Below are 20,169 nucleotides of genomic sequence, written 5' to 3' on the forward strand. Positions count from 1 at the left end.
AGACATTGAATTATAGAGACAGAAACAAGCGTATTTAGCTTTAGCTGTTCTTGAGCTTTGAAGCTGCATTTGTAAAGTTTTTACAGAAACCTTAAACTGACACGTTGCATATAGAGCACAAAAGCACTATACTGTATAATTTAAACTGTGCTAAAACTAGGCTCTGGGTCCTGATGTCCCAATGAAGGAGGAAGCTGATGGTGCCATAAAGAAGAGTCAAGAACTGCTAAACCAGGCTAAGCAACTTCAAAAAGACGTGCAAGGTAAACACTTGATTGTACCAAATTGAACACATTCACTTTCAAGGATGCACGAAGGTCAAGAAGTCGAGCAAACAAACAAGTTGTTCTTACAATCACACATTAACAATCTGACTTGGTTATGTACTTACTTTAGGTCTTTCACCAGCTAATTTAGACTCACAAACTGAGGGATTGTTGTGAGGCAGTTGGAGGATTGAACACACAACCTTGTGGCTGAAAGACAGAAGCGCTAACTACTCTATCACAATTTAGTGTTGTTTTAAAACCTGTAAAAAAACACATGAGATAAAGCCATCTTTGTTCTTCTTATCAGTGTCCACGTGGCTCCTGGGATGTGGGAGCTTTACATTGTCTGTGTGTGTGAACAGGGAATGCAGATAACGTGGCCTTGCTGAAGGGCAGAGTCAAAGCAGCCAAAGACAAAACCAAAGATCTCGTCAAAGGCATTGATGTCACCATGGCAACGCTGCACGCCATCCCCAACGGTACGACTTTAAGGACATGGACCAGAGAGTAATGTTTCGTGAGATGCTGGGCAAAGGGATAAAAGGTGTTCATACTGCCATTGTGTTCCTGAGCAAGGCGTTGGTTGCATCAGTGGAAACAGCCCTGTCTCACCCAGTCAATCAATCAATCAATCAATCAATCATTGTATTAACTTGTTTGTTTTATTTTTTATTATTATATTAAAATCCTTATATAGTTGTCTTGGCAATGAAAACAAATCCACCACTATTATACAGTCTTAATATCTTTACTTTTGGTTTATTATGTAATTGAACCATCACCTCTATTTCGAATATAATGAAAAGCTGGTGATGAAAGCTGTATGTCTGACTATTACAGATACAGCAGTCAGAGTAGCTGCGACCAAAGCTGTGGCCAACGATGCAAACGCCACGGCCATCGACGTGCTGGAGCGCCTTGGAAACCTGAACCTTCAGATCCAAGGTCTGCAGAAGAACTATGGAGATCTGGAGGACACGGTGAACACAGCCAACCAGATGATCCAGGACCCAGAGAAAAACAGTAAATGACTCTTTGATATGTGCCTTTAACAGGAACAATGTGTGAATGTTCAACAGGTTCATCTGTAATAACATGTCAAACTGATCAAGCTTCTTAATCTCCATAATCAATTTATTCACAAAAAGTAATTCTAAAATGTCACTGCCATATAGACATAATTAATCATGTGATTTTGTTTAACAAATACATTGTTAAATTGATTGTTTTAACCAACATTTGACATATTTTTTCTCTCTTCTTTTCCCCAATCCCTGCAGCAATCAGTATGTATACAACAATTACCTTTATGCAAATACTGCTGCTTTCTAGTGGTGCACCAATGGCAAGTTGCCATGACTAATAGCTTTTGCTTCATGGAGTAAAATTATGTCATAATAAAAGAATATTTCAATGGCATATTTACCAAATATTATGCCTGGCCAGCATATGACATTTTCAATTCAATGCAACATTTTGCTGTTTACACTAAATGTGATATGTTTTAGTTTGATGTTACTTTGGTAATATGCTTGCTTTCTGATCAAAGCTGTAAATCACGTTACATTTTAAGTAGAACATAAATATTATAATCTTAATATTTGTAGGATAAGGTTGGCAGAGTTATATAATATTATTGGTGCATCCTTCTTTAGTCTTATAAGGCTTCTCTTTATTCTGCCTCTGTCTGTTACAGTTACAGCATGGAACTGGCAAAGCATGAAATATCTCTTTTTTTAAATCTACACTTTTTAGATTTTTTATTTAAATGTAGACTTTCCTTGTGAATGCTGAGCTCCAGTAATTGTCCGGCTTTTTAATCATTCTTGCTCTCTCTTAACAGCTGTAATTGTTTGAGCCTTCTTCATTGTCCATCTCTAAATGCTTTTTACACACGGGCTGTCCGCTCTCTGTCAGCTGCTGTCTAATCGAACCACATGACTATTGTAAGTGTCATGTATCACTACATTACCACGCTGTCTATGTGTCTGTAGTCCACGCGGCCGGGGCCAAAGTCAAGGATCTGGAGGATGAAGCTGATAGGCTGCTGGAGAAACTGGAGCCAATCAAAATGCTCCAGGACAATTTGAGACGCAACATTTCTCAAATCAAAGAACTCATCAGTCAAGCCAGGAAACAGGCCAATTCTGTGAGAAAAGACTGCAGACTGCAAGAAAAGCACAAAACAACATTTTAATTACACACAACTGTATTTTTTTCAGATCAAAGTGTCGGTGTCGTCGGGCGGGGACTGTTTGCGTAGTTATCGTCCTGAAATCCGTAAAGGACGATACAACACTATTGTCCTCCATGTGAAAACCACCACTGCAGACAACCTGCTCTTCTACCTGGGATCTGCTCAATACGTATGTAGCTTTGGACCATATTTAATGGATAGATAGATCAATAGATATTATGGTTTATTGTGGTCACACATTGCTTTGTTAGTTCATTTCAGTTCATTTTACAACACAGACAATACTGAAAACGACCAATATTTTCTACAATGGCACACTCCCAGATAAATGAGGGATTACACTGACTTTTAACACACACGTTATGCAACTTTTTGAAAAGACAACTTTAACATGGCTGCACTGCTTTGATATGACATTAAGGGATTGCTACTTTGAAATCTCGACAATTAAAGGTGGGGCTCTGTCACTCGTCTGTATAGAGTTGTTGTATTATCTTATCTTACATATCTTGCGTTTATTCAATCGCAGATGTTTTAATGACTCAAAAATACCTTGAGACGGATATGTTTCATGCCATTATTTTAGATTTACATTCAAAGACATTACACTGTAGTTAAAAGTACAAACATGATTTTACGTGATATGTTTGTGTCCTTAAAATACGTAATAATGTTGACTTCGAAAGCAAGCGAAACTGGCAATAACAGCAGAAGTATAATGGCCCTCTATGCCACCTTGTTCAAGACACAGAATATTTGCTGAGTTGTTGTGGTTTTGTGTGGCTTACCAACCGCAAAACTAATATTTTCTAAGAGCTCCATATTAACACATTCATCATCTTTAATATAACGCAGCACTGCAAACGCCACTGCATTTATCATACTTAAAAACTTTGCTCCACCAATACAAAACAACAATAACTACTCTCCTCTTCTGTGACACTGGCCTCTGTTGTATTTTTCCCGCATCCTTCCTCTTCAACACAACGTCTTAATGAGAATCGGCAATTAACAAGTTTATACAGCTATCAGCCTTCAAGTGATTTCCCAAGAGGTTTCCACAGCCATGCTCCAACTCACCGCAATGTCTGCTGTGGCGTTCCTTAAAAGAAATCCAACAGTAACGCTGACTGTGTGTCTATGTCTATCATTCCCCCTAATATTGTGTAATGCCTGCAGAATTATAATAAGCAATGCAGCCCCCTGTGATCCGTACAAATGAATAATCGCCGATACCCCAGAGAAATGGAGAGCACATGATAAGTATAGTGTGCGTCTTCAGATGTGGCTCCCTAATAATCTGTAATTGTGCATAATGCCATTTGAATAATAATGTGCCTAGTTCAGAGGCGGCCGGGAGATTAGAGCGTCCACTGAAGACTGCAATTATTATTTTTTTCGAGCTCATACATAAGTAACAAGATCATTAATCATAATACAGCAAGAGCCAGCAATATGTAAGGACAAGCTAAGGCCTTAGAATAGTCTGGTAAGCCCCATAATATCTCCCTGCCCCTGTCCCCTCCATGATAAATGTATAGCGAATCATAAATCTACTTGCAAGACATGAATTAATTACCACCATTTTACATCATGACCAGTTGCTCTTACACAACCTCCCGTCTGTCGGCTGAGCAAAAGCTAGATGAAAATGCACAGGTTTGTAGCTAAAATGGAATGCAATTGTTTATATAATGTGTTTATTATGTACTATTTTATTACCTACTTAGAATAATACATCCTCGATCTGTTGAGCGAGCCACAGTCGTCCTGAGGCAATATAGTAGAGAGATAGCTACCTTTCTGTTTGCATTGCATAGGCCTCTAATGATGCCTTGGTTTGGTGGGATTGTACATGTAGTAAATATTTGTCCAGTTGCAGTTTGTGGGGGTAAAAAAGTTGAAAAGAAGAGTATGAATTCACAGGAAATAGAGCTCCAAGAGGTCTAAATCAACACATTAAATTTCATCCAAAATGCAGGAACAATTTCCACACAAAGAACACATTTTTCAGACAGTTTAAAATTCCTTCAACAAAATGAACATCATGTATGTTCACTAGTCTAATCATCATTTTTGTGTAAATTAGGTTTTTGGCATTGGCCCTATTTTCAGTATAGTTGCTTGGTTAGAATTATGTAATTACTCTAAATATGTATGTATATATATATATATATATATATATATATATATATATATATATATATATATATATATATATATATATATATGCAATAGCTGCTTTGTCCAACCAGGAAATATGATAAAATTTACAAAAATAAAAACAAACTAGAACCGTTTATTTTATATGGAGATGTCACAATATCAAATTTTATTGCAACAATTATTGTGAGAATAAACATCCCGATATTATTATTATTCACGTGACCAAATTTGTCATGATGAAGTTAATGATAAAGTTAATGTGACAAGTCCTGTCATTTTTTGGGATCTAAAGTTAATTGAATTATTTCTGCTTCTTAAAATGTTCACAGTTGTTTTTTAGTTTTTTAGTTGATTATACTGTGACCTGAATCATCACAATTATATTTTATTAAAAATGTTGTGTATCCAGCATTGATCCAGGAGTGGTCCAGGTAAGACTAAGGTTTCAGAATGTATTTGTGAAATTATAATAATAAAAAAACTTTACAGTGACCGCCCTCTGCTATATCCCACATGATTATTCCTATGCAATGTCACACTTAAATGGACTTTTTCCTGATGCATTATCTAAGTAGCTCATTTGTGTATTTGCAGGTTGATTTCCTGGCCTTGGAGATGAGAAAGGGCAAGGTGAATTTCCTTTGGGACGTGGGCTCAGGCGTGGGGAGAGTGGAATATCCACAGCTCACCATTCACGATGGCAACTGGCACCGCATCGAGGCCTCACGGTGTGTTTTCTTTGCACATTCCAACATGCACAGAAAAGCACTTACATTTATCACAATACAAAGAGGAGAGACATCTTGTATTTTACCATGAGATGCAGTTTAGGGACACGTCGACACTGACGGAAGTAGCAATACAAATGGTAACTATAGTCAAGCAATGCCATTTCAAGCAGTAGCATATACTTAGCATTCTGTCATTGTGTCTGTGGGCAAGACACTTCACCGGAGTTTAAGTCGCACCAGGCCAAAAAACGCATAATAGAGAAGAAAAAAACATTTATAAGTTGCACTGGAGTATGAAATAAAGTTGCAAGTGTGAAAATAACAAATTATATCGCATATGAGTCAATCCAGAGTATAAGTATAAGTATATAAGTATAAATATAAGTATAAGTCGCAGCCCGGCCAAAACTATGAAAAAAGGTGCGACCGGAAAGTCCGGAAAATACGGTATATGTAATTTATGTTAATAAACATGCACAGTTACTCTGCTGTGTATCGCATTGGTTGAATAGGATACAATAGATTTTTTAGGTAAAATTATTATAAAAATATATGAACTTGGGACATTGTTAAAGGCGCAATGGACGATTTTTCGGCGATTTGAGAACGCAGGCGGAAGTGCGCATGTGCACTCCCCCGTGCGGACTGATACAACACACACGTGGGTTTGTTTATTAGCGTAACGGAGCGCATCACATCTCTCGTCTCCCGTAGATTTCTGTCCACTTCTGCGTCAGCTCGAACTGTCTTTCTCAGTCTTCATTTTGTCCCGTACACTGAGGGAACTATATTATGATAGATCAATGCGCTTACAAACGTGTTGCTCATGGGGACGAGCAGACGAGGCTGCAGGTGAGCGGTAGGTGCGTTTTATGATTGATACGTGGCAGGACTAATCGTCAGTCCACGCCACGAGGAAATAAGACTAAGATTTGGGTCAAAAAAATCGTCCATCCAACCTTTAATAGCTCTTGCAGCGTGGCTTTTACATATTTACATAAACACAGCAAAACACTCATTATAACTACAGTTTTAAAATCAGTGTTAATCATAAGGAGTTTCTAACTGTTAGAACCTTTTTCCTTTTCTGGTACTTTTTTTGCTCCAGTCCCCATTTGCAGCGCTTTCACACAGAGTGGGAACTAGGGACTAGGCCACACTTTTGGGACTTTTTAGAAGGTTCACAGTGCTCAAAATGTAGGAGAAAGGTTTTCCTAGCCCACTTAAATTAAATATTTAAAGGTTCCACTGTACAGATTTTAAAGCCAGTCAGAGGTACCACATCTTGCCCGAAAGTGGGTCCGACTAAATAGGACCTGGGGAATTTGGGGACCATCTTTGTGGTACGTTCATGTGTAAAAACAGCCATAATTAATTCCTAAAAATAATATACAAGATTTTTGATTAGAGACCATGGCCACATTTAGCTGATTAAGACTTGCATGTATGATGTTTTAACTTTACCTTTGTGTCACGTAGTCATCATTAGGATTAACAACAACCTGGGAATATGTTAACAGTGAATCTGCTGAATTTAAAACATGCTCACTCATTTGGGAAATCAAGACATGCACTTCCCTGTCAGCCTGTGGCATGTTATTATTACATCATTACATAGATACAACGTAGTCTAACAAATCCACTGATGTTGAACACAGAGCCTCTTTTTCACAGCGCACACTTGTCCCACCTACAACGCACATTTCAATGCTAGAGATTTCCCAGAGGCGCTTTCCAATAGCATCGCACAGGCTATCCGTCTTCAAGATGTCTCCCCTCGCTGTACACCAAGTATGAAAACAAACTCCCGGCTGCAAGATTAATTCATCAGTAAAAAAAAAAAAAAAAAAAAACTGTTGCTAAAATACCGAGAAGTGCGGCGACAACAAGTTCATAAAAATTGAATTCTTGCTGTAGTAACATTTTCAATCAGTGGAGTTGTCACACAAAAAGTACAGCCAGCCAAACGGAATAACAAGCGATCATTCCTCTGCCTGTAGGAAAGGGTTGAGTGGGACCATCGCTGTGTATCCGCTGGAGGGGCCGAACGCCGGGATGGTGCCCACTCCAGCCAGCGCCGATGCCCCCACTTCCTTCACCATCCTGGACGTGGACCAGAACGCATATTTGTTTGTGGGCGGGATATTCGGAACTATCAAGGTGCAGCACTTACATCACAGCGTTTTCGTTTGCCCAATTAATATCCTGTGGAGCTATTGTTGCTGCACACTTATGGCTTCTTTAACGGTTTTGATCACCTTTGAACTCTTTTTGAATGTTCAGAAAGCTGATGCAGTGAGGACCTCTACATTTGTGGGCTGCATGGGGGAGACCTTCTTGGATGGCAAGCCTATTGGATTGTGGAACTACAGAGAGAGACAGGGCGACTGCATAGGTTGTCTCGTCAGGTAACTTGCGGTCGCGTATCGTGGCCTACACCGATTGTTGCCATCACATGCCGTGTTCACGTTTGGTTTTCGTAGCCCTCAGACGTCCGATGGTGAGGGAACGGTGCAGCTGGACGGGGAGGGCTATGCCGCTGTGGCTCGTCCCACCAGATGGAACCCCAACATCTCCACCATTACCTTCAAGTTCCGCACCTTCTCCTCCGACGCTCTGCTCATGTATCTGGCCACACAAGATATGGTAGGACCTGTTTGCAATCAACGTTGTCTGTATGATTTCCTATCCGTAGAGTGGCTCATGAATCTCTTGTATGTCTCTACAGAAGGACTTTATGTCTCTGGAACTGGGTGAGGGTAAAGTGAAGGTGAACGTTGACATGGGCTCTGGTGTTGGCAGTGCCATCTCATCGCAACGCCACAACGACGGACGCTGGAAGTCCCTCACCATGTCCAGGAACAAGAAACAAGGTTGGTATTATACAGAAAACAAATGCTCTGTGTTCAGTGTGCAGTGTTGACAGATTGTTACGGTTTAAGAGTAATGAGTAATGATTGCATATGGTTTATGTGCATAATAGTAGATTTAATCGTATTGTGAAGCTCGTCTACCTCAGTTTGAAACCCCTTTGTCTGTCCCAAAGCCACTGTGACTGTAGTGGACATTGACAGTGGAGCAGAAGAGAGAATCGTGGCTGTGTCCCAGGGTTCAGCTACTGGACTCAACCTGAGAGAGAACCAGAAGATCTACTTTGGAGGCCTGCCTACTATTGGAAACTACAGGTAACTACAAAGTTGTTATCCTTTTGACAGACAATGATGAGTCCCTTAACACACGTTCAATGATGTAGTTATTGTTATAAAATGGATATATAGACACAATTTTTGTCTAATGAGTTATTATGTTTTGTCTTACTCTTAACAGCATGGTTGCCAGGTAAACAATTACGTTTTCCAGTATACACCCACTCTGCATGAAGCTAGCCACGCTCTTGCTGCAGTAAAGCACAAATGTACTTGTAGGTTACTGATTATACTGTTACTGGCTGCTCCTAAGGCTTTTTCACTGTTAATTAATCTGATTTTGACACTTGTCTCTCAGGCAATATTCCTACAACTCACTTTGAATAGTAACATGACTGGTAGTGATGTAATGGCTAATCCATTTTTGGTTTTGTGTCTGATTAAGACAGACAGGCCTTAAAAAGCTATTGAGTTACATCTTCTCAGCTGCAGCTATCCAGTTCCTTTCCGAGCTGCTTTCTTGCCGCAGTGCCTTATACCCTTGTGTTACCTATACTCTGGATGTAAATGAGCTGTATCTAATGATGGCTCTTCCTCTTCAAAGGTCAGAGGTCATGCTGAAGCGCTATGCCGGCTGCCTGAGGGAGATCGAAGTGTCCAGGACTCCATATAATCTCCTCAGCAGTTCAGACTACACCGGGGTCACCAAGGGATGCAGTGTGGAGGTAAGTAGCTCATTAGAGCTTTGAAGGACATGATGAAGATATATGGAATCAATCTTTCCACATTTGTGTATATATATATATATATATATATATATATATATATATATATATATATATAATATATATGTATATATACATAATATATATATATTTTAATTTTCTAAATAAATGTGGAGTATGTTGGATATGATGGATTCCATGTGTGAGTGTATGTATGTGTATGTAAGTGTATGTTAGAGCTGGGTTTCGATTCAAATTTCAAGAATCGATTCGATTCCGATTTTTACGTTTCAATATCGATTTTTTCAGATTTTCTCAGATTCCATCCGATTCGCTCCGATTTCGATCTGATTTCCGAGTCGATCCGGGGGTTAATGTTATCAAAAATGAAAAATGTATTTGAACCGTTTCCTTCACTTCATGACTGTGTAGAGAAGCAACATATTAAAACTAGTATTATATCAATATTAAACAGCAAATCTTATAAGTATTGGTAGTTACTGATGGCTGGAAGACTGATGAAAAGGTTAAGGATCAATCTACCTTCAAGAAAGATAATCCAGGACAATAAATGGAGGACATCATTGAGGTGACGACATCTGCAACAGTGGATTCTACTGGGACACTAACCAGTGCATTATTATTATGCTTGAAAATAATTAAGAATTCACCCAAAAGCGGTTGCTACCAAAAGCATTTTTATTTTAAAACTGCTCACACACTGCCAGTACTGAAACTGGAAGTATAAAATGTAAATGTTGAGCTTTTTTTTTTTAAATTAAAATATATATATATATATATATATATATAAAATCGATCTTTGGGCGTACAAATTGATAATCGGTCATTAATATGCAAATCGATTAAAATTCGGAAAATCGTTTTTTTTCAACCCAGCTCTAGTGTATGTATGTATATGCCCTGTAAGGTTTTGATGTTTTATCATGTTTTATCAAATACAATATGTTTATTTAAAGCTATATATGGTGCATATTTAAGGCTCATTTATGCGCTCTGCTCCGTTTGTCGCGTGGTCCATCTTGTCATAGTTTGTGGATGCGTAGCATCGGAGCTGTGCATGAGCTGACCGATGGGGACAATAGTGAACACAGCAGTAGAAGAACAGTACAACGTTAAAATAAATAAATAAAGTGACAAGAATAAGCTACAAAACAAATATACACTTCTCTCACCTCGTTTTTTAGAATCTTCTCCATACAATGTGATTTAAACTCTGCTGCAGGTGCCTCTATTTTTGTTTTTCATGTTGGTTTAGTTCTTCTGGTAAATTCTCTCAGAATTTGCCCTCATGTGGATACATGTCGGTGTTATCCCTCATTCGTCCACGAGTGTTCCATTGTAGAAAAAGGTTCAGTTGTAGTCATTGTAGTCATCTGGTCTAGAGTCCATATGACTACAACTAAATCTTTTTCCACAACCTCATGTGGTTAGTTACCAAACCACAGACCTGACATCTTATAGGGTTAGAAGTATAAATGCAATGATGGATCTGTGTGCGTACAAAAAGGAGCATCATTGAGACTGTTTTAAATTATGCCAATATTATCTTTTGTGAAGTTAGAAGGTTGCCATATCTAAAAGAAAAGATCCTCTCTCATCTCATATTTTATCTTTATGAACAAATAAACTGACTTTATTTTCTCAGTGAGAACGTTGTAGTATTAGTACGCATTGGTATCTTAATAGTAGCTTTTGTATTTTGTACAAACAGCAAGTCAGTGTAAAAAAGTGGCATGAAATGAGCCTGGATGCACAGCTTTCTCCCTACGTCTAAATATTTCACATTTATATCAAGACTATGGCACAATTGTTAGTCCAGACTTGCCATATTGAATAAAATCTTATCACATATTCTCTCTCACACCTTGACAGCTTTATCGATAGTCCACTATATGTGCCAGTTGATGAGTAGCAGCAGTATAAATATGTAAGACAAATGTGAATCATACACAGACAGATATCACCCATAACCTCTCCTGCTCATCGACCTGTTGTTGACCTGGAGTTTCACTGCACCCACTTCAACACGTCGCACATTTCAATGAGCACCAAGTTACGCTTTCTATCAATAATGTACGTCCATCCAGGTATTCAGACATCCGGGACAAGCAGATGCACAAGGAAAGGTTAGCGGGCAATGTGATTATGCAATTATATTAGACAATTACATTTTCTGCAAGAACTGATTGTAGCCGTTTGTAGCTTAGACTTTTATAAAGACGTTCTGAAACACATATTAATCTTGTAATATTTTAGCATGTTCTCTCGAATGCATAGTGAATCAAAATGTCTGAAGTATTACTATAATGATTGCACTCATGGTATTTTTACTGAAGTGAAGTAGCAAGGCACATTTATTTGTAGAGCACAATTCGTACACAAGGCAAAACACAACAGGAAAAAACATAAAAGAGAAAAGTTCAAAGAAAATCCTTTCAGTCATATGCGCAGCTAAACAAAACTGTTTTTAGCTTAGATTTGAACATTGTCAGAGTAGAACCTGTCTCACATCTTCAGGAAGAATGTTCCAGATTTTAGCTGCATAAAACTGAAACCCAGATTCTCCATGTTTAGTCCTGACTCTGGCACCAGCAGGAGGCCGGTCCATGTTTAGTCCTGACTCTGGCACCAGCAGGAGGCCGGTCCATGTTTAGTCCTGACTCTGGCACCAGCAGGAGGCCGGTCCATGTTTAGTCCTGACTCTGGCACCAGCAGGAGGCCGGTCCATGTTTAGTCCTGACTCTGGCACCAGCAGGAGGCTGGTCCATGTTTAGTCCTGACTCTGGCACCAGCAGAAGGCCGGTCCATGTTTAGTCCTGACTCTGGCACCAGCAGGAGGCCGGTCCATGTTTAGTCCTGACTCTGGCACCAGCAAGAGGCCGGTCCATGTTTCGTCCTGACTCTGGCACCAGCAAGAGGCCGGTCCATGTTTAGTCCTGACTCTGGCACCAGCAAGAGGCCGGTCCATGTTTAGTCCTGACTCTGGCACCAGCAGGAGGCCGGTCCATGTTTAGTCCTGACTCTGGCACCAGCAAGAGGCCGGTCCATGTTTAGTCCTGACTCTGGCACCAGCAGGAGGCCGGTCCATGTTTCGTCCTGACTCTGGCACCAGCAGGAGGCCGGTCCATGTTTAGTCCTGACTCTGGCACCAGCAGGAGGCCGGTCCATGTTTAGTCCTGACTCTGGCACCAGCAGGAGGCCGGTCCATGTTTAGTCCTGACTCTGGGCACCAGCAGGAGGCCAGTCTCTGTTTAGTCCTGACTCTGGGCACCAGCAGGAGGCCGGTCCATGTTTAGTCCTGACTCTGGCACCAGCAGGAGGCCGGTCCATGTTTAGTCCTGACTCTGGGCACCAGCAGGAGGCCAGTCTCTGTTTAGTCCTGTCTCTGGGCACCAGCAGGAGGCCAGTCCATGTTTAGTCCTGACTCTGGCACCAGCAGGAGGCCGGTCCATGTTTAGTCCTGACTCTGGCACCAGCAGGAGGCCGGTCCACGTTTAGTCCTGACTCTGGCACCAGCAGGAGGCCGGTCCCTGAGGTCCTCAGAGTCAGAGATGGTTCATATGGCACTAACATGTCCAAGATGTACTTAAGTGCTAGGCCATGGAGAGACTTGTACACAAGCAGAGCTGCTTTAAAGTCTATTCTCTGAGCCACAGGAGCCAGTGCAGAGACCTGAGAACAGGACTAATGTGATCGTACTTCCTGGTTCTAGTCAGGACCCGAGCAGCAGCGTTCTGGATGTACTGCAGCTGTTTTACAGCTCGTTTGGAGAGGCCAGTGAGCAGGCCGTTACAGCAGTCTAATCTACAGGAGACATCTGGTTTAGACACTATACTTTTGATTTTGTAAAAAATGTGCTGCTGTAATTGATTTGACATGGCTGTTAAAATTCATGTCTGAGTCCATTATTACCCCCAGATTTCAAATTTGATTTGTAGGTTTTAGAGCGAGAGACTGTAGGTGACTGCTATCACATCTCCACAGTACCACCATATCATTACATCCCTACCTTAAAGCAAGTGATTATAGAAGTGTATAACTAAACATGTGTGTTTGTGCTGTTGCAGAACCTGTACACGGTGAGCTTTTCAAAGACAGGCTACATGGAACTGAAGGGACTGTCTCTGGATGTGGCTACGGAGATGAGCCTGTCCTTCAGCACCCTGAACGACACCGGGACCATACTGTTGGCTGTGGGAGGGTCCGCTCCGGTCACTCAGCAGGTCAGTGGACATTACAGCCCATGTGAGGAACTTGTATCTTCAGCTCAGCATCAACTGCTATATTGTAGGTGGGATTTGGGGGTCCTTTTTTGTTTTTCGATCTGTTTCTACTCTAAATAAATAAACATTGCAGGAATATGTTGACATAAATTGTTTTTGCAGTGTTGATAATATTTCAGTTCTTATCCACAGCAAACACAGAAGTAAATGTACCTTTATAAACTACTACTACTGCCGCTGTCATATTTCAGTTTTTCCGACATTTCTTCTTATGCATCTAAGTGTATCTAACTGTCTTTTCAGGCCCGCAACTTAAACTTCTACAACAACAAGAGGAAGAGGCGTCAGTCAGGCGAGGTAAGCTGTCCTCTCAGTGAATGGCCTTTGCATAAGTGCATATTAATGAGATTGGCATTTGCTGACTTCAGAGCTAACAGGATTGTCTTATTTCCCAAACACACACGGCTTTGGACGTATGTGGACATAATGTCAGCCAGTCTGTGTGTACCTGAGGAAGAGCTCCTTAGCTTTTAGCTGACCAGGCAACAAAGGCAACTGTTTTAGTGAATGAAGTTTATCTGAGTGCATATTAATGAGATTTGGCCAACTGTGCCAATCAAGTTAAAACATTACACACTAACGCCGGGTTTGTACCGAATGCAAGTCGGGCGAGATTTGGCAAAAAGTTCATTTTACTGGACATTGTAAAGGTCTGGAACGGTTTTCGGGTAATTAGACGAGTACTTCTCTGTGAACCTGCGCTGCATTGGTCAAATACACAGCGCAGAAGTTGCTGTGACAGGCAGTCTGCAAGTGACCCTTTAAACTATGTACAAAATTGAGTGTAAATGAGGCGTGAAAGACCAGTTTGATACAAATTCTTCACTTTTCTAGAATTTGATTTTTCTGTATTACTTTTATCCAATATTTAGTGATATCCACAAAAGTAAGCGCTAGTTAAATTTGTCTTATTATTTTGGGGCAAGACTTAACTGCGAGTTGTCTTCCTAATCCATTAAAATACATACATACATATTCTGTATGTTTATAATGATATTATAAACATACATGTTGTGTATGTTTGTGTTTTCTCATCCATCAGTGTCCATATTTGCCTTCAGTTTCAACAATAAAGGAGCACATAATAAACCATAAGCTAATTCAGTTGCACCGTAAAAAGGGACCTAAATGGCATGTGCTTATTATTATTCCTGCTTATACATCAGCACCACATCTTTTACTCATATATTTCTTTATATTTCTGCCTACATCTCACCATCATTACCATGCCTGTCCTCCACTGTGAAACTTGCTTACTCCATCTCCAGTCCATGTACTGCACAAGGACATGGGGTTAGCTATAGCTGATCCATCATCAGCGCTCGTTGGATACATAAATCTATTTTTACTAACTACGCTGGCAGGCAGGGTGCGTGTGTGTATATGCATTTGAGTGTGTCCATGGCGCGAAAGGTTAAGAGAGGTTAAAAACACCATCAACTCAACTTGGCCTTGACTAATGGATGTTAGAAAGGGGACAAAGGGGAAGAGAGAGAGGCAAATGGGGGATAGGAGACGAGGGAAGGGAGGGAAGTGTAGAGGTGAACTGAGAATAGAGAATGAGAAGGGTGTAAGGACACAGAGGGAGAAGTGTACTTTCTGACAATTCAATATAGCGCATATAAATGAGTCAAGAAAATAAAAGTCGTAGATGTCAAAGTAGTATTCATTGTTAATTATTATAAAAAGCTATATTGTTGTGGTTGTAGCAGTTATTATCAGAATTCTGAGTCTATCTACAGCGATAGGAAAAGTGTTATTTTACAGACTGAGAAACAGCAGAAAAGTTGCAGTAGTTGTAGTAGTAGCAGCAGTTAGTAGTATTAAGTAGTGATAGTAGTACAGTTGTAAGTCCACACGTGCAGCCGTCTCTCCAAACTGCAGATGTAAGATTGTATATGCATTGGTCTCCACAGTGGCTTAGTTTCTCCTGCTCCTCTCGCCTCGCTTCTGCCTGTGTGTTTCCTCTTCATGTATAAATTTACTGAACATGTGAGTTCATTTGTGATAAAGTGCTTTTGTTTCGCTGTGTGACACGTAGCTGTCTCTGCATGTGCGTCTTTATGGGTTTGTGGGAGCAAAGCGTGCGCCAAGCCACAGCCGTGTTGTAGCTACATCTCACTTCAATTTGTCTCGACCTCAAATTGAAATTCCATTTTCAGGTGGTAAATTGTCTCCCACTTCGCCCTCTGGCACCCACTGAATTAAAATTCAAATTAGCCTGACCCTGCTCCGCTGCTCTCGCCACCTCTGTCTGTCTGCACACCTCTGCCGCTCTCTGCTCTGCTCCTCTCTCACATGCGTTTCCTACTCCTCTTCCATACACTTTACCCTGCTGTCCATCTAAGACACATGCGTTATCAACAAGTAGTCAAAAACCAACACTTCTGAGAGTAACTAGTACATTTCCCTGTGTTTGTGTTGCAGCCGTACCTGTCGGTGATGATGAACCAGGGCGCTCTGGAGGTGCTGCTCTTCTCTGGGACTCACACACCTCGCAGGGTCACTAGACGTCCCGAACAGGGCATCCTCCATGACGGACAGGAGCACTCACTGCGTATTGAGAGGCTTCCCGGCAGGTGGGGTTAGACTTAAGATTTGACTTAGACATACTATTAATCTGCAAGGGAAAATATGGGTTTAGATGGTGAAATGAAGCATCTGAAAGTTGTAAAGCAGGAAAACATTTCTTATATGTATTTAATTTAAGATGACAGTTCAGATGAACTGGAACCAAACATTGTGTTTGGCAAAAATGTAATTTTACTTATCGGGTACTTACGATTTAAGCATTGTTTGCAAATTACAGGTTTTGGTCAATAGTCATACTGTACACATATTTTGTGTCACTACATATTTTGTGAGGTTTCCTTTTTCTGTTTTGTGTGATTTTTTTTGTCAGAACCTTTGCTGTGCAAGTGGATGAGGAACCAAAGAAGGAGGTGGGTCTTCCTAATGACCAGCCCATGGTTTTCCAGAGGGTTTTTCTGGGAGGTATTCCTACTGAAGTGGAGCAGACGTCCAACAGAGTCAATGTTCCATTCAAGGGCTGCATCTGGAACCTCATGATCAACACTGTGTAAGTCAAACCCAATAAGGCATCCAATTATTAGCATTTTTGTACTCATCATGCTAAGTTCATTCATATATTTGTGGCTTCCCTCACAGCATTTAGCCTGTGAAGTTGAAAAAACTTTAGATGTAGAAAATGGGCATTTGGTAAAGTTATTTGTTAAGAACAAATTTGTCATTTTAAATTATACTTTAGGGTCAATGCATTTCAAGCTAACCTCAACTCAATTACTACATCCCTCACTGCCATTTCTTCTTTATCCTTAACTGATAAAGCAAAGTAATCAGATTTTTTGTTGTATCTAATAACAACTCTTCTGCCGCCTGGTTATGCATCGAATACCATCATCAAGCCTTCAACTGCATAAGAAAGTATTTCCAGGGACAAAATCTTTAGTTACATTTTAGTACATTTGCAATTGGATCCACGTCCAAACAGTGCTAAGATCTTCATTGTGCTGCGACACAGGCTCCCTTTGCTTCTACCGATGCAAATTAAATCTGATTTTTCTATTAAAACCCTGTCAGGCCCCGTGTTATAATCAAATCAAATCAAGGCCTCTCAAATAAGTGAGACTGGCCATTTCAAAGGGAGGGGTGATGGATTCAGAGCGCAGGGGGCTTCTGACATCTCCAGATAAATCAGACCTAAAAGCACAGCGTCAGCAGCAGGATTATATGTGTTTACTTCGAGTTAAAACACTGACGCAGGCACAACTGACCAATGCACCTCCTCTTCCTCAGAGTGCTCCTGAGATGGAACTGCTCATCTCAGTTTGCAGGCAAGGCAAAGTTGCTAGAAGCACTAAATATACATTTTAAAGCTGAAGTAGTTACAAAGATATGTTGTATTCCCTCCCTCAGTACATCACTGGCCCCGCCCTCAGGGCCTCAGGTCTTTTCAGGTTGATGTGACCAAAATAATAGAATGCCCTGCCATGGTTCTCCGTATGGAAGAGGCTAAATACACTTTTATTTAATCTTGTAGTGGCCATTTCTAATTATTTAAAAGCTACACGGGTATGAACGTTTTCTTACATTGAAGAATGAGAATACATAATCCATTTCTAGTGTTTTTAATGATCCATCCTTGTCAATAGGTAGAAAAGCTGTGTGATCCCACACCTGGTGTAGCTCAAATTAAAGTGTGATGACATCAAACATATTTTACAATTGTTTTATTGAATCCACATAAAAAATATGCCTTCATTTTTAACATTTTATGTTATTCAAATTAAACTATTTATAAGTTTAAGCGTACATAAAAGTGAAGTGTTTTAAACACCAGTAACATAAAAATTCTGATTATACCATAAACAAAAACATTATTTGAAGTATATTTGAGGCTCTCTCAAAGCTTTTGGTTTACTGGGTTTTTATGTCTCTACAGTCTGATAAACTGTTGTTTTTTTCCATATTCGGTAAAGCAATAGTGATTTTTTTTCATAATCTGTGAAAGGTGCTCTATAAATCCTACTTAATTATTTTTTGAGTATATAAAAGGATGTATGGTTGGTTGATGACCACTACTACCACTACTACTACTATTATAAGACATTATTCTACTTTTTCTTCAACTACTGTTGCATCTACTTTACGGTTACTACCGCCACAGTGACTCAGTAGAACTAGTAGTTCTATTAAAGAAGAACTAGATGTAACTCTGCTGTAGCAACAACCGCTACAACAATCACTGTTATGCTCCTTGTTTTACTGGAACTATTCTACTTATGCATTTTCAACATGTCGCACACACAAGTCAATAAAACCACTTGTCCCTCTTGTGTAAAAGTATGTAGTTACTTGTCTTGCTGTTTTGCCGTAGTGCCTAATCACCTCCTCTACTTCAAATGTAGTTATCTTTGCAGTCGGAGGTCATGATGTTATGATTATGATAAAGGCTGCATCTCATTTTGCGTCTACAGCAGTAATCAAGCTGTCTGCCGTCATAAACCTTCTCATAACTCAAATCATACCAGTCTCCATTTTACCTTGTTTCACCTCAGATGTTCCATTCACTACAGCTCCTTATACACTTGTCTGTGTGGCTTTGCTCAGTGTTATAATGGGTGAATGGATATTTTTTTATTACATTTATATCATAATAATTAAACATTTCTATTGTGTTTATGCAAAGAATTGGGGTGTGTCAGGTATCAATAATGAATTGCCTTAGCTTCCATGGGTTTTCAAAATTAGGATCATTGCCATAGCAATTAACAATTTAAAGTAATGTGTTATATTTTTTTGAAAGAAAAAAAGTCCACAATGGAAGCTAAACAAGTTCAAGCCTCACTATATTATTAAATAGAGGCCAGTGTAATAAACATTCCTTGTCATATTTATTTCACATTATCAGCAATGTCATCTGAACTGTTCATATATATTGTATTAACAGAAGCTTTCTTATAACCACTCGTGTGTTTCCTCCAGGCTGTCAGACTTCTCTCAGCCCGTGTCCTTTGTGAACGCTGATATCGGGAGGTGTCCCAGCCTGGCTCGTGTCCTTCCTCTTCCTCCACTCCTGCCTGAGCCCACTGCCACCGCTGCCCCTGCCACCGCTGCCCCTGCCACCGCTGCCCCTGCCACCACAGCTGCAGGTCCTGTGGTACGTGTCCTACACAGAAACATGCACTGGATCTCCTGCAAGCAGACATGTTTACAGCCCTGTGCAGTCTACTTAGTCATTGAGCAAAGAGCACAATACAAATGGGGCATGTTGAATACTGTCCTTGAAACTTGATTGGATGGAGTGACAAAAAATTTGCACCATTGCCATATGAATTAAAAATTAACCTTAACCTGACCTTTTTAATGTGAAAAGTGCACTAAATGGTGCCTGTAAACAGGCAGTTGAAACCCATGAATAAATAAGTTACAAGTCCAGGTACTGGAACCTAGAAATCCACTGCCTTAAATCTGCATATTGAATATAAGTGATATATTAAATATATGCATATCAGGGTAATCATAAAATAGCTGAAGATGGACATTAGGGCAACACTTCATCATTACTCTTAATAACCTTAGTTATGCAAAGAACAAGTTGTAAAAGTTGTAAAAGGTCACATTTATGTAGCGCTTTTCTAACTTTCTAATTAAAACCCTTGATTAAGTGGTTATTAATCATTTGAACTATTTATACATCACATATACAGTATTTGTGTATATTTATATATTTATATATATATATATATATATATATATATATATATATATATATATATATATATATATATATATATATATATATATATATATATATATATATATTATAAGTAGTACCGATAAGCTTTACTTCTGTATATTTTCTGTAGTCTTTATAGCTTTGGATGAAAATAACATCTATGAAGCTAAAACTAAATAGAATAAAGAAATTATAAACTGCTCCTTTAATAACTTATATATGAATTAAAATAAACCACATTAAAATGTATCTAATTCAACATGTCTAAAAGAGCAGACTATATCTCCGGGCCCTTACCCACAGTTCATAGTGACAGCGGCAGTGTGTGCCTGCTGTGTTAGCTTAGCGCTCCATCACCCCACACCTTCCACA

General features: G+C 39.7%; 1 protein-coding gene across 4 annotated transcripts in view; it reads left to right on the forward strand.

Annotated features, from left to right (window-relative positions):
• lama2 (laminin, alpha 2) overlaps window positions 1-20,169 on the forward strand; it is a 230,871-nt gene that overhangs the window by 193,851 nt on the left and 16,851 nt on the right. For 2 of the 4 annotated variants that reach the window (XM_072445577.1, XM_072445583.1), the window contains 18 exons: window positions 161-263; window positions 632-748; window positions 1,110-1,292; window positions 2,264-2,418; window positions 2,492-2,635; window positions 5,227-5,360; window positions 7,364-7,523; window positions 7,647-7,771; window positions 7,847-8,009; window positions 8,092-8,236; window positions 8,410-8,548; window positions 8,691-8,702; window positions 9,114-9,234; window positions 13,323-13,478; window positions 13,782-13,835; window positions 15,966-16,117; window positions 16,441-16,617; window positions 19,044-19,218. In XM_072445577.1, the coding sequence (XP_072301678.1) occupies window positions 161-263; window positions 632-748; window positions 1,110-1,292; window positions 2,264-2,418; window positions 2,492-2,635; window positions 5,227-5,360; window positions 7,364-7,523; window positions 7,647-7,771; window positions 7,847-8,009; window positions 8,092-8,236; window positions 8,410-8,548; window positions 8,691-8,702; window positions 9,114-9,234; window positions 13,323-13,478; window positions 13,782-13,835; window positions 15,966-16,117; window positions 16,441-16,617; window positions 19,044-19,218 (2,415 nt within the window). The remainder of the gene's footprint in view (window positions 1-160; window positions 264-631; window positions 749-1,109; window positions 1,293-2,263; window positions 2,419-2,491; window positions 2,636-5,226; window positions 5,361-7,363; window positions 7,524-7,646; window positions 7,772-7,846; window positions 8,010-8,091; window positions 8,237-8,409; window positions 8,549-8,690; window positions 8,703-9,113; window positions 9,235-13,322; window positions 13,479-13,781; window positions 13,836-15,965; window positions 16,118-16,440; window positions 16,618-19,043; window positions 19,219-20,169) is intronic. The other 2 variants (XM_072445592.1, XM_072445596.1) reach the window with 1 other exon arrangement.

Source organism: Eucyclogobius newberryi, unplaced genomic scaffold (genome assembly GCF_026437365.1).
Source record: "Eucyclogobius newberryi isolate DKJ021-1_F unplaced genomic scaffold, fEucNew1.0.hap1 SCAF_1, whole genome shotgun sequence".
Taxonomy (NCBI): Eukaryota; Metazoa; Chordata; class Actinopteri; order Gobiiformes; family Gobiidae; genus Eucyclogobius; species Eucyclogobius newberryi.